Consider the following 14638-nt stretch of genomic DNA (forward strand, 5'->3'; position numbering starts at 1 on the left):
TATGCAATGACTGCAATTTTACAGAATAAAAACAAGGTCTTTAATGAAAGAAAAGATTTTTTAAAGTATTTCTGTTGTCATCCTGAAAACAGCTCAAGTAACTAATCTGAAATGCAAACAAAAGAGTTAAGGAAAATACAGAACTGTGAATACATCTAAGCAATTAGAAAGGACTATATGATACTGAATGGTTTATATTATAAAGAGAAAAAAAATAAGTATCTCTTCAGAACCCTAATGCCTTCAAGGGTTATCGAAGGAGTAAGTGATAGAACCAGGGAACAGTTTTGTTCTATCTTGATGATTTTAAGAGGAAAAGGAAAGAAAGAGATCTGAAGAAGAATAATTTCACATAATGAAGGTTCACAATAAGATTATAACAAATATGGAAAGGGTGTGGGGGTGGGCTACAGACATATTTCACTTTAACCTGGATTGAAAAAAAAAGCAGGTTGAAAACAAACACATAAAATTTGGTATAGAAATACATTAAATGCAACAGGGAATCTGGTGAGAAGGAAGGTGCATATGAAGAAAGAGAGGTAGATTCAAGGAGAAAATAGTCATAAGCAAAAACAAATTATAAAAAAAAGAAGTGTTAAGAACCTGTTATCAGTGACTGAGTGGAAAAAAAAAACAGATGAAGGACAGAAATAGATTGCATCAAATACAGACCAACAGTTTTGAGCACACTCCTCTGATATCCGAGACATAAGGAACTGACTTAAATTTATAATAAGAGCCATTCCTCAATTGATAAATGGTCAAAAGATATAAGCAGACAGTTCTTTAAGGAAGAAATCCAAGTGATCCAAAGTCTCATAAAATACTTCATATAATCATTTGAGAAATTAAAATTCAAACTACCCAGAAGTTCTACCATACCATCTATAAGATTAGCAAAGATCATAAAAGAAGAACACGGCAATTGTTGGAGGATCTAAAAGAGGTCAGGAGGCCAAATGCATTGTTAATGGAGTTGTCAGTCGGTCTAGCCATTCTGGAAGGCAATTTGGAACAAGGCCCCAAAAGTCACTAAACTGTGCATACCCATTAATTTAATACCACCATTATAGCACATATCCTCCAAAGAGATTAAAGAAAGAGGAAAAAGATCCATCCAAACAGAAGTACTTATAGTGGTGTTTTGTTGTAGTAAAGAACCAGAAACAAAGAAGAACCCCATCAATTGGGGAACGGTTGAACAAATTATGGCACACATCTGTAAAGAAATGATAGCGGATATAAAAAATAACAAAAGGAATGGTTTCGGGGAACCTGGAAAGACTTGTACAAGTTGATATAGAATGAAGTAAGCAAAAATAGGAGAATTTATACAGTAACAAAAACACTGTAAAAAACAACTCTGAACTCTCATCAATATAAAGACCAACCATGACCTCAGAAGACAGATGAAGGAGCTGGCTACTCACTTTATTTACAGGGGTGATGGATGCAAAGTAAAGAGTGAAACAGATTTTTGGACATGGTAAATGTGCAGATTCATTTTGCTTGACTAGACTTGTTTCAAGAATCGTTTTTCTTTTTGTACAGTGTATATGGAAAAGTGGGATAGTTGGTATGAAGAAAGGGGCTAATACTACAGTCACTCTCCAAAAAGAAGCATTTTAAAAATTAAAAAAAAAGAGAGAGAACCAAAGATCAGAAGGAAAAAGAGCTCATGTTTTGCATATGAAAGGTAGTTTGGAAGTTTCATGTTTGCAAGCACTTTTGATTCTAGGAAAACGCCAGATATAGACTGACGCCTCAGTTGCTACTAGCACTTTTCCAAGGAAGTAGAAGTGTTCTTTCTGGCCACTCTCATCCCTAAAAGGCATGTTTATCTTAATTTCTCTTGCTATCACAAAGTGATGGTGTTGGAGGGAGCAGGAGGGACAGTGAAAATCATTGGTCATTGAACTTTTCTTCTCCACATGTATGGGTAGAAACAAAAAAGTCAATTTGGTAGGTCTATATAGGTGTAAACATACAGAGTGGGTAGAGGCTCAATGTATATGGCTGGAAAGAATGAAGGAAGACCATGGAGGAAACTTGTCCTGACAACTTCACAGGTAAGTTAAACTAGAACGGTTTAACTGAAAAAAGTTGAACTAGGAGTAGAGGCCAACCTTTGTGGTTTCCACAAAGGTTGTGGAAACCTAATAGCCAGACCCTGGCCTTGAAAGAAGTACCGCTGTGACTCAGAAAGAAATACTATGAAAAACAATTTAGCCACTGGTCTTGTGATCCTGATTCCAAAAAAGGGAATTCTTTCTCTATTTTTGTACTGTAGCTCAAAGTAATAAAAACAATCTGGCTACAAGATCAGAACCTTGGTTTTATCATTAGAATATGACTTTGCCCAAAAGCAAGCAAAGATTATCCTTTATAGTGTTATCAAACTACATTTCTTTTCATATTATGCAGAGGCAGACACTGAAGGATAAAATAAATAATAAGGTCCCTATCCTTTAGTATTTTAAAAGTTTTAACACTCTATAGCTATATTGGGCCAAGCCCTTATCTTCTGAATTCAAAATGAAGTGCTCATAATCTTCAGCAGGGAAGTCCATTTAGGGAAAGAGAGATGACAGATATATCTAAATTCCAGCTCTAAGTCAGCAGAATTTACCTGGTACTGGAACTGAATGGGCTGCAGGTTGCTGTCATTCTCACTAACTTTCTTGGCCAGTGCTTCTTTCAGAGCCAGAGCTTTATTCAGTTCTAGCAGCTCCTTGGACATCTGAGCCTGGCGCAGTGCATGTTCCGTGGAGAAACCAGTAGAGGACCTGCTGGTGTTGGGACTGGTTTCCACTTGCTACAAGAGAAAAGAATGATTTGCAAAAGAAACAGGCATTTGGGACTCCCTCTGCCTTGTGACCTGGACAATTCTCTTAGCCACTCCGTTATTTATAGCTTCTCTTTCCATCCCAACTGTGGTCACTCCTATAAGACTCACTCTGAATGGCTTCCAGGTTTGTCCTAAGCCATTCATCTCATGGCGATCACAAGCGCTACAATTCTAATCAGCTTCTCCAACTGACGACCCTAGAACTTATCTTTTCTCCCAACAATAGTTGTCTGGGAAACCTGTATCTTAGCGCTCCCTATTACCACTGAGCTAGATGGTCTTACTCATTTTCTCTTGTATTTTTCACAGAGGAGGCCCTCAGAAAGGCCCAGAGTTGGAAATTGGGAGTTGTAAAAATGGAAGTGGTGGTAGTAGTGAATACCAGCTCTTACAGGGCAGTTGTTTCTGTACCTCTTAAAAGCACCTAAACAACCTGATTTGCGGATTCACTTTGGTATCTAACCTTTGACCCTGATCTGGTTTGTTCTCTGTGACTCCTACCCTAGTCACCTACCATTCCCTCGTTCTGGTCTCTCAACACAAAAGAGGCTTTTAACTCAAAAGGACAACCTTCCTTCTGTTTCATCTTCAATCCCTTCTTGCTCCTGGACACAATTTCCTAATCCTCCACTTTAACTCCCCAGACAATTTATGAAACATAAAGGATGTTGCCTAAGAAGGCTTCTGGAAAGTACAGGGCACACACATGGTAGTGGTATCCGTACATGGCTCCGCCAGACTTTACTAGGTACCAGGTATTAGAGACAAAGCTTTCCTGAATGACGGGGCACTCTAAGAATGGTAGAGAAAGGGGCTGCGCAAGACAGGCTAAGTCACAGGAAGCAGCTCGGTTCAAGCTAGCAATCATACACAATAAGTGCCGGTTACTCACGGTGTCTGGCTCTGTAGGAACATCGGCAGCCACACACGCATCAGTATCATCCTGTGAAACAATAATTTTTAGAAATTATTTCCAATTTTTAGAAAAAGGCTTTTAGTTAAATCGACAGACATTTTTAGAGCAGCCATTAAAAAAAAATCTGTATTTAGAAACCTTGTTAATGGATCAAGCTCAATTTTGCAATCATCTATACACCAACCCATGGATCCATTTCACATCTGCCACTATCTTTTTTTTCCCCCATGATGAAAAACTTTGTGGCTCCTGTAAAAATAAGGCCATATGGCAAATGCTGTGGCCTCTTCTGCTAAAGATGATGCCATCAGACTGGAGCATTGTCTTGGAAAATTGGCCCTTTCCTGTTTCACCAACTGCTCTTTCTTTATATGATTTACCAGTTGTCTTCTAAGTCAGAAAGGCTTTGCTTCGAGTCTAGCTTGGGTACCTTCCTGGCTGTGTGACACTGAGCAAGGTACTTCTTGAAGAGCACAGTTAAGAGACAGTACCAACCTTCACTGGCATGTCAATATAATAGCTAACATTTACACGTCAGGCACCAGGCCAGGAGCTTTCCAATGGTCTCATTGGATCCTCATGACAATCCTGGGAGGTGGGTGTTCTTATGACCCCCATCTTTCAGTTGAGGAAATTGAGGTAGGCCAAAGTGAAGTGGCTAGCCCAGTGTTGTCACACGGCTACCAAATGTCTGAGGCTAGATTTGAATGCAATTCTCTGACTCTGGGCCCCGAGCTCGATGCGCCGTGCACCGATTTCATGTCAAAGAAATCACAGGAATGGTTCTCCCTCTCCTTCTGTTGTGTCTTTGATGTATGTTTTAGAGTCAGTAAAGCACCATAGTCTCAGAGAACAAGAACCTGGTTTAGAGAGATCAATAAAAGCACCAGCCAGGGCCTTAATTAAAAAACTGCTCCCAAAGCAAGTATGTTTCAGTTCCTGTTTGGGACACAGAAAGCAGAAAGAGACCACTTCTATTTGGATTAATGAGTTTACATTGAGTTTAAACACTAGGGGACTTGAGCCTACATACTAACACTCCCTCAAATATCTGCCCTCGGAGTTCTTCAGTTTACTTTATTTCCATGAACTCCTCCTCTACCCCATCTTAGCTATCTGCAGAGATGGCCAATCCCCTTTATCTTGCATCACCCATAAAAGTTCCACTTCCATGTTCAGGAATGCTGAAAGTCCTTTATGTGATTCCACTACTCCTTCTGCCTTGTAACTCCAAGCCCTCAGATCTTTCCCAGGCCATCACCTCTGTACCACTCTCAATCACCCTTAGTTTCATTCTCTTTCTTCCCTATTTGACGCCTTGATGAAGTCAGTTCGACTCTTCACCGCCCTCTTCTATTGGGTCTCCCGCCCCCTTACCCTCTTGCCAAACTCAATCCACCCCCTTCAGTCTCAGGTTGCCCCCATCATATAACTCTTTGCTCCCACTTCAGGTGCTGTTGAATGAAGCTGGAGAAGATTAGGAAACCCAGCTAAACTCTCTGGCCATGGGCATGGACTAAATCGAAGAACCTAGCAGGGTACATATGTCCTGTAGGACCTTGGTTTAAAATGCCTACCTTTAAAAACTTGTGTCAGAGTACTTTTTTCTTTTTTTCCCCTGAGTCAATTGAGGTTAAGTGACTTGCCCAGGGTCACACAGCTAGGAAGTGTTAAGTGTCCTAGGACAAATTTGAACTCAGGTCCTTTTGACTTCAGGGTTGGTACCCTATCCAATGCGCCACCCAGCTGCCCCTTCAGAGTACTTTTTTCAACAACAATTCCTTACTCTTTACTCATTTAAAGGTTACAACTAGGAGGCTCGTGTAATATAAAATAAGGCCTGCTAAAGGTGACAGCCAGAGTGGCAAAGCTCAGAAATGGTAAGCCATCCTTGCTGGGACATACAGACAAATAGACATTTGCTTATTTTTGTAGGATGTGGGCACTATCTCCAGAGTATACAAATTCTTTCTGTGGCATAGATGTGTGTGTGTGTGTGTGTGTGTGTGTGTGTGTGTGTGTCTTTACAGATAACTGTCTTAAGATTTTTAAGAGACATTATTGTATTCTAGGATTTAAATACAACACATACAAAGTGCTTTGCAAACCTTAAAGTTCTATAGTAATGTGAGTTATTACTATTATTAGAGAACCAGGAGGAATAAAGTGGGATAAGGTCTACGCAACCTCAACAGGGGTGTTTGCCCTCCATAAGGAACATGACAACTGCATAATGATGAATGTTGATCATCCAGGTGGTACTATGAAAAGGGGGCTGCACCTGGAATCAAGGATTGGGTTGAAATCTGCCTCCAATACAACAGCAGAGTTAAGAGCCTTGGATAGGGAAGTCTGTTTCATGGAAGTCAGGAGGTTCTAACACCTTTCAGCCCCCATACTTCCTATTCAATATGAAAAGGAACAGGCCCTGGCTAGAAGGCAGAATGAGGCTCTTCACGGTTGCTGTGATAGACAAAGATGACATATTGTCTCACAGTGATTTCCCAAATCAAACTTGTATATCAGCCATCTCCACAGTACAGTAGCAGAATACCATCTTCTTTAGGAATTCTTTAGCAGATCTGAAACTGCAGCTCCATGTGGGTGGTCATTTTTAACAGAGGCAGAGATGGAGCTACCCATGGTCACATCTTGCTCTGGGAACAATGCTGTCCTTCAGTTAGGCCTCAGCTTATTTAATTTTGCATTATATATGGGAACAGACCTCTCATCACAAGGTTGTCCTCTCTAATTCAGTAGACAAACAAACCTGGGTGCTCTTCATGTTCCAGATCGTGGCAGGGAACCACAACACCAATCAGGTGGTCGAATGCGGCAAGGGGCCCAGTTTGATTCTCCAAATGGATACACATGGGCATAAATGGCCCACGTAGTAATACCATCTTTACTTGACTTACCGAGAGCTTAATTATCATAAGTTGCAGATCATGAACTGTCTCCAAATTTTCTTTTAACTTTTCATCCTCCAGAGAGTCTATCAGTTTTTTCAGATCAAGCTTGCACCTGAAAGTTTAAGCGCAAAGATCAGAGGAGAGACTACGAAGGTGGCCCTGGGCCCTCACAATGAACATCTGACAAGAAACTTACGCTGCATGTTGCTTGAGCTCTTCCAGCTTGACGATCAGCTTGTCATTTGTTTGTTCTGTCTGTAACAAAAACAGAAGACCATCAGAGGCCTTATCTAATTATGTTCACCTATGGCTTGGAAGAAAACAACTGGATGGAGCAGATGCTTCCTCTAGGGCAATCTTGGAGCACTTCAAAGGTTTTAATTATTTACAGAGAAATTCACTGCAAAACTCAGCAACGGAAACCGGCCACTTCATTCTCACTCTAGTCACCACCGACCACTTTCAAAAACACACACGACATGAGAGTTATCAGACTTGCCACTGGAGCTTATACTTTTTCTCCACAGAGAAGTTTAGGATCATGTAGGAAAGCTGGGCTTCCTGACCACTCCCTAGTCTATAAAGCAACTCAACAGATACCAGGACTATAGGGTTGCCTACATAACCTAACATCAGGACTAAATGTTAGTATTGCTCTGGCAGGGCGAACAAAGCACAGAGGTCTTTCCAGAAAGGAAGGAGGCTGGGATATGGTGTAAAACCACATAAGAAGAAATATAATGTAAAAGTGGAAGTAAGAAAACGGCTACTTCCATGAACATCGAGATTGGTACTGAAAAGACAGCAGCAAGGAGAGAAGAGACTTAGTTTTTATAGGGAAAAGTGAAAAACAAGAGATGTAATGGTAGATAGTGGGGGAAAGAATGAGCCAGGGAAGAGAGGGACCCAGGTTGGTGAAGGAAATTTTTTCTGTTAGATTTCAGTATTTGAAATAATATGCATGTCCACAGTGGATTAAAGTTTTCTTGTGGAGTTATGGTATACGATTCTGTTCCTGTATACAAAATAGTTCCTGTGCAAACTAGTAACTGCTGTGAAGCTTAAGCAGACCCCCCAGGTCAGGCAGCACCCTTAATAACTTTATGAATGGCACAGGTGTAGAGCTGGCACAAGAAATGGCCAATTGATGTCTCAAACAGCAGTATCATCTAGAAGCATCAACTATAGAACAGTGATAAAAATCTTTAGGTAAAGGGGCAAAACACTACCCAGCATCCTTGCCCTTATGTCAGCAACAGATAACAAGTTTAGTCCTCTTTGAATCAAAGTTTGGAAGCAGTCTATTCTTCCTTGTTGGAAAACACATCATGATATAGATGGATGCATGTCAAATGTAGACTGAGTGGAAATCTGTTGATCTGGGGCAAAAGATTGCCTGTCAAAGATTGAATTTATATACATTCAACTTCATATTTAGACTGGGGGGAAAGGATGTGAAGTGAATCAAGTCTGGACATTGGACTATGGAGGCAAGAGAGTGACCAAATTTCCTCCCTTCTAAAGTGATCTGTAATACATCTTGAAATGGGATGGAATAGAAAAATAGATATAGAAAGATACTTAAATTTACTTTATAGTCAAACACTCTAGAATGAGAACCTGCTTTGTAACGGACTAAATCTATACTTTATAACACTTGATTTATTACAAACCCACAGGGCTGTCCCAGAAGAATTTTATAAAAACCTTTTATTCCATCAGTTTTACAAAATAAATAAGACAACTTAAGCTAGTCAACATCCAGACCATCTGTAGCACCAAGGCTTCTACTACACAGTTCTTGTAGTCTCACCAAAATGATCCTCTCCAACATCTGGGCTGTCTGACCAGCTGCCTCACTTAGTCCACGGCTTAGCTTTTCATTCTCCTCACTCAGAGACTGATTCTTTTCCATCAAGGATTGTAGATTCTCTGATGGCTCCACACTAGAATAGAAATGAAGTCATGAGAAAAATACCTGAGCTGTCCAAAAAGAAATTTCATGGGCCATTTCTTAGGGAATAAAAGTGCCCCAGTTACGCCCTCCTCATACTTCACATGGGTCTGTCCATATGATTATATTCAATTTAGTCCAATGACACTTGGGGGAAGGGGCGAGAGAGACACAGGACTTTGGAATGAGAAGAACTATTTCTTTGACACATCTCTCAACAGAGAACTCAGAATCAGATGTGGTTGTAATAAGAATAGCAATCAATGATTGTTCTCTTTACCATCTTTGCAATAAGACCAAGCCATATATATATATATATATATATATATATATGTAAGTAGGAAGAAGTGAAGCTAAATTTTCATTGATATATATATATATATATATGTAAGTAGGAAGAAGTGAAGCTAAATTTTCATTGACTAGCCCTATGGTCAGATAGTATATAGGAATAGTATCAATATTGCTCAGCACAATACTATGGATAAAAGACAAGGCCAAAATTCAGTCTATTCAGATGCTGGAATTGAATACCAAGGCTTTTTTTTATTATAGCTTTTTATTTACAAGATATATGCATGGATAATTTTTCAGCATTGATCCTTGCAAAACCTTCTGTTCCAACTTTTCCCCTCCTTCTCCCCACCCCTCCCCCAGCTGGCAGATAGACCAATATATGTTAAATCTGTTAAAGTATATGTTAAATACAATATATGTGTACATGTCCATACAGTTATTTTGCTGCACAAGAAGAATCAGACTTTGAAATAATGTTAAATTATCCTGAGAAGGAAATCAAAAATGCAAGCGGACAAAAAACAGAGCGATTAAAAATGCTATGTAATGGTTCACACTCATTTCCCAGAGTTCTTTCGCTGGGTGTAGCTGGTTCTATTCATTATTGAACAAATGGGATTGATTTGGTTTATCTCATTGTTGAAGAGAGCCACGTCCGTCAGAACTGATCATCATATAATATTGTTGTTGAAGTATATAATGATCTCCTGGTCCTGGCTCATTTCACTCAGCATCAGTTCGTGTAAATCTCTCCAGGCTTTTCTGGAATCATCCTGCCGGTCATTTCTTACAGAACAATAATATTCCATAACATTCATATACCACACTTTATTCAGCCATTCCCCAATGGATGGGCATCCACTCAATTTCCAGGTTCTAGACACTACAAAGAGGGCTGCCACAAACATTTTGGCACATACAGGTCCTCTTCCCTGCTTTAAGATCTCTTTGGGATATAAAAGCCCAGTAGTAGCACTGCTGGATCAAAAGGTATACAGTTTGATAACTTTTTGAGCATAGTTCCAAACTGCTCTCCAGAATGACTGGATGTATTCACAATTCTATCAACAATGTATCAGTGTCCCAGTTTTCCCACATCCCCTCCAACAATCCGCATTATCTTTTCCTGTCATCCTAGTCAATCTGAGAGGTGTGTAGTGGGAATAACAAGGCTTTTTACAGATGACTTCAAGAGGAAAAACTGACATAAGTGAGTTATGGTGATGGCTAGTGGTCAAGAGCATATGTCACAAGTTATAAATCAGAACGTCCCCTTCCCAAAAAGATGGAGAGGGGATAGAGAAGAGAGAATTCTCTCCCTTTTGCTTCTCCAGAAATGTATATTTCACTGCTTTCTGTTTCCTTGTTTTGTTTACTTTAAGTACCCACTTCTAACAGAAGAAGAGGCAGCAGGTTATAGATATCCCTGTAGAGCACATACGTCATTTCTTGCCCATTCTGAAGAAATGGGGTAGGATCTGTCAAAGGATATAGATAGGAAGTCTCAAAAGAAGAAAGGCAAGCTATCAACAACCAGATTAAAAAGTTCTCTGAATCACTAATGATAGGAGAGATGAAAATTAAAATAGCACTGAGATTCTACCTAATGCCCATCAGAATGGCAAAGATCATAAAAGAAGTAAATGATGATTGTAGAAGGGGCTATCAAAGGACAGGAAAACTAATGCACTGATGGTGGAGCTATGAACTGGTGTAGTAGCTCTTCCAGAATGCAATTTGGAAGCAGACCTCAAAAAGCACTAAACTGCGCATACCTTTTGATTCAGCTCAACCACATTTTATGTTCCACAAAGATCAAAGGCAGAAGGAAAAGAGCCACTTGCACAATATTTATAGCAGTACTTTTTATCATAGCAAAATACTGGAAACAAGGCAGGTACCTCTCAATTGGAATGGAATAAATATTATGATACATGAATGTAATGGAATATGATTGTGCTTTAATAAAACATGAAAGAGAGATATTCAAAGAAACCTAGGAAGACTTATTTGCATTGATGTAGACTGAAATGAGTAAATTCAGAAAAATAATTCACATAATGAAAATATTGTTTAAAATAACTTTTTTCAATGAACAAGAAATTACTTTTTTCTGCTTCCCACTTTGCCTCCCCTACTAGAAAACAAACAAAACAAAAGAATGAAATATGGATAGTCAAGCAAAACAAATTATTTCATTCTCTATCCTGAATCTATCACCTCACTAAATGATTACTGTATTGTAAATGTCATTTATAAATGGAAACTGAAAAACTCAACAAGTCTGATTGATATAATTACAAATGATGAGTCTAGGAGCCTGATAATGAAACTTGCTTCCCACCTCTTTGCAGAGGGGTAATACACTAAAGGGGCCAAATGTCATACACATTTTAGACATACCCCATGTGTACATTTATTTATTCCAAGAAATGGTAGAAAGTTTGGGGACACAGTGATAACAGTCAAATAAAACAAAAGGGGGAAAAAATTCAAACATCAGTGAAACATTTAAAAATACAAAGAAAACAGAAGGCTCAGACAAGGAAGGGAGTATGCTATTTCATATTTCATACATATTTTTAAAATCCACAAACTGGGTATATGTAATGAAGATTCTTTTTCACACACACACACACACACACACACACCCCCCACCCACTCCTCCTTTTCAGTTCTTTGTACTTAAAATGTTTGTGTTTCCAATTTTTTTAAAAAAATGGAGTGGATCAACAATATGTATTTTAGTTGGTATGAAATGTTCCCAAGGGATTTTGGAAAGGTCAAAAGAACTGCAATTTGATCCAAAGACTTCAGGGAAATGGAATAATCTTTAAGACAAATAAGGGTTACAATATTGGATGGTAACCAGCTGCTGCCCTTAATCTTCAAAAAAGACAGAATAGAGTTTCAAGGATAAACTAGATGAGCTCTTAGCCAGTTCAAAGATTTCACGAACTCAGAAGGCCTCCGAGTTTTCGGCTTGTTCATAAGCAGAAACTGTAAAGTGGATCTTATCAAAATTAATATGAGTGTCTCATATTACATTGTGGAACATTTGGTGGTTAGGAATTTATGAAGGAACACTGTTGAAAACAATTCATTATTCCAGATGAGGGATTCTTAACCTAGGGCCTGTGAATGTTTTTAAAATACTTCTATAACTGCATTTTGGTAGAACTGATTTTCTTTGTAACCCCAGGATTCTTATAGAGCTAAAAACATTATTTCAAAAAGAGGTTTGTTCCCTTTGTTGCTAGTTTATGACCTTTACCAAAAAACTGGTCCATCATGTTTATTATCAGTTGGCCAGGTGTAACATTGAATATATATCTATTTTATCTTTCAAAATTGACAAAAAAGGAAGAATTATGAAATCCAAGTTAACCAACTAAAATTTGGCAAGTTATGGGCATATGAGTCATTTTAGAATTAGAGAATATGAAAGCTAGATGTGACCTTAGAGAGCAACTAATCCAAATCTCTCATTTTATGGATAAGGAAACCGAGACCTGTAAAATGATTTGCTCAGAATAACCCAACTAGTAGTAAAAAAAAATCAAAATCCATCTTTTGCCCGAGTCCAGTGTTCTTTCCCTACATCATGCTACCTCTTTGACTTGAGACAAATTTCTTAAACACTTACATGCTATAAATGCTAAGTACTATAGGAATAAAGAGAATATAGAACATAAAAATCCTCAAAGCTAAAAGGGAAGAGTTGGTAGTAAAGAATTAAAACAGCTCTATGGTTATGACCTGAGGCAGCCACATAGAAGGCTGGGACGACAGAGGAAACGTGCTCAGACTAGCATTAACATAGAGATGTAGGGCTATGGTTTGTCAACTGTCATTCTGCAAAAAAGAGGCAATGTGAAACCAAGATCCTTTCAATTTGTATTCTATTCAATTGCCTATGTGGGGAATCAAAGTTACAAGTAAACGACTGCAGATCTCAACTAAGTTTAGTGCAAAAGCTTTATGGACCCTTCTCTAAGAGAAGATGAAGAAGGTAAAAGGGTAAAGGTAAAAGAAGAGGGTAAAAAAAATAAAAACAGAGACAAGCTTTCTAGAAAGTGAATGGGCAAGGACTTTCTGGGATGATGGAGGAATGAAAGGTCATCTCTCCTCAATATCTTCTTCAAACAAATAAATCAATCAACTACAAAGAGAAAACTCAAAAGAAAAGTAAGGAATTGAGCATGACTAGAATCGATGGACATATTGATGAAGGAGTTTATAAATGGCTATGAAAAAGAGAAAGAGAACTGGCTCAAGTGAAAAACAACAAAAAAAGATTATTTCCCTGGAAGATACAAAGTACAAAATAGATAATGCAGAAAACAAATTCAGGAAATTCTAACGGGAAAAAAAGTTTGGACTCAAGACAGCCAAAAGTTATAATGTATTCATTAAGGTAGAACAAGCAGAAAAAAATGTAGTAAGAATTGTTGGCCTTCAAAAAACAGTGAAGAAAATCAAACAAGCATTTATCAAGCTTTCATCATGTGCCATATACCAGGCACTGTGTATTAAACAATGGGGACACAAAGAAATGCAAAAACTGTTTCTGCACTCAAGGAAATTACATTCTAATGAAGGTAGAAAAGAGGCTGACTAGAAAATTTCCAAGTTGGAAAAGTAGGAAGATTACAAAGGAACAGGCTATCCGAAAGAGTGAACCCTAAATTCAATTTAATCAGACATATCGGCAAAGTGCAGGATAATGACAAGAAGATGATTTTACAAGTAGGCAAGAAGAAAAACATCTCATATAAAAACTCATTAATTTGAATTGCACAAGACTCTTCTATAAACATGAAAACTAAGAGAAGCAGATGGAACAGGATATCCTGAAAGCTCAGAGAAAGGAATTTGAACACAAATCACTTTCCCAAAGAAACCAAGTATTCTTTTCTAAAATAAAAAGATTGTCATTTAAGAATTCATAGGTGTAAAGAATTAAAGACAACCAGTAGCACCCTTCAGACAGCTTTTGGTATATAAATGCAAGAAAAAGCCTAAAACTTTTCAAAATAAATACTGGGGGAAAAAATCAGTGGGTTGCTTATATGGGTGATCAACTAGTTGCTCCCTCAATGTAATCACCACAGGAGGAAAACAATGAAAAGAGACCATTATCAATATATAGACTAAATGACATAGAAGCTACATGTAAAATCAATAATGGTGGAAGATTCAAATATTTCATTTATAGAACACAAAGCAGTAAAAAAATAAAGAAAAGGCCCACACTTGAACAGAGTTCTGAAGAAATTGCATTCAATAGTTATATGGGGAAAACTCAATGGGAAAAGTGAGGAATACCTCTCCTCATATCCCTATATACAAGGGACTCACAAAAATTAAATGGTCATATTCTAATATACAAGTTACAAATAAATTTAGAAAAAAATTAAATACAACATTTGCAAATAATAATAGGGCAGCTACATAGCTCAATGGATAAAGCTCTGGGCCTAGAGTCAGGAAGAACTGAGTTCAAATATGGCTTCCAACATTTACTAGTGATCCTGGGCAAGTCACTTCATCCCTCTGTGCCTCAGTTTCCTCAATCATAAAACGGGGATAATAAGAGCACTAACCTCTCAGGGTTGTTGTGAGGATTAAACGAAAAGATATTGGAAAGTGCTTAGCACAATGCTCAACGCATATTCATTACTCTAAGGTCCATAAAGGAGAATAAG

General features: G+C 38.2%; 1 protein-coding gene across 1 annotated transcript in view; it reads right to left on the bottom strand.

Moving 5' to 3' along the window:
• KIF4A (kinesin family member 4A) overlaps positions 1-14638 on the bottom strand; it is a 78521-nt gene that overhangs the window by 32140 nt on the left and 31743 nt on the right. The window contains exons 11-15 of the mRNA XM_051969267.1: positions 8493-8625; positions 6876-6934; positions 6686-6791; positions 3744-3794; positions 2633-2818 (exon numbers count right to left, since the gene is read on the bottom strand). Of these exons, the coding sequence (XP_051825227.1) occupies positions 2633-2818; positions 3744-3794; positions 6686-6791; positions 6876-6934; positions 8493-8625 (535 nt within the window). The remainder of the gene's footprint in view (positions 1-2632; positions 2819-3743; positions 3795-6685; positions 6792-6875; positions 6935-8492; positions 8626-14638) is intronic.

This window comes from Antechinus flavipes, chromosome X (assembly GCF_016432865.1).
Source record: "Antechinus flavipes isolate AdamAnt ecotype Samford, QLD, Australia chromosome X, AdamAnt_v2, whole genome shotgun sequence".
NCBI classification, from domain to species: domain Eukaryota; kingdom Metazoa; phylum Chordata; class Mammalia; order Dasyuromorphia; family Dasyuridae; genus Antechinus; species Antechinus flavipes.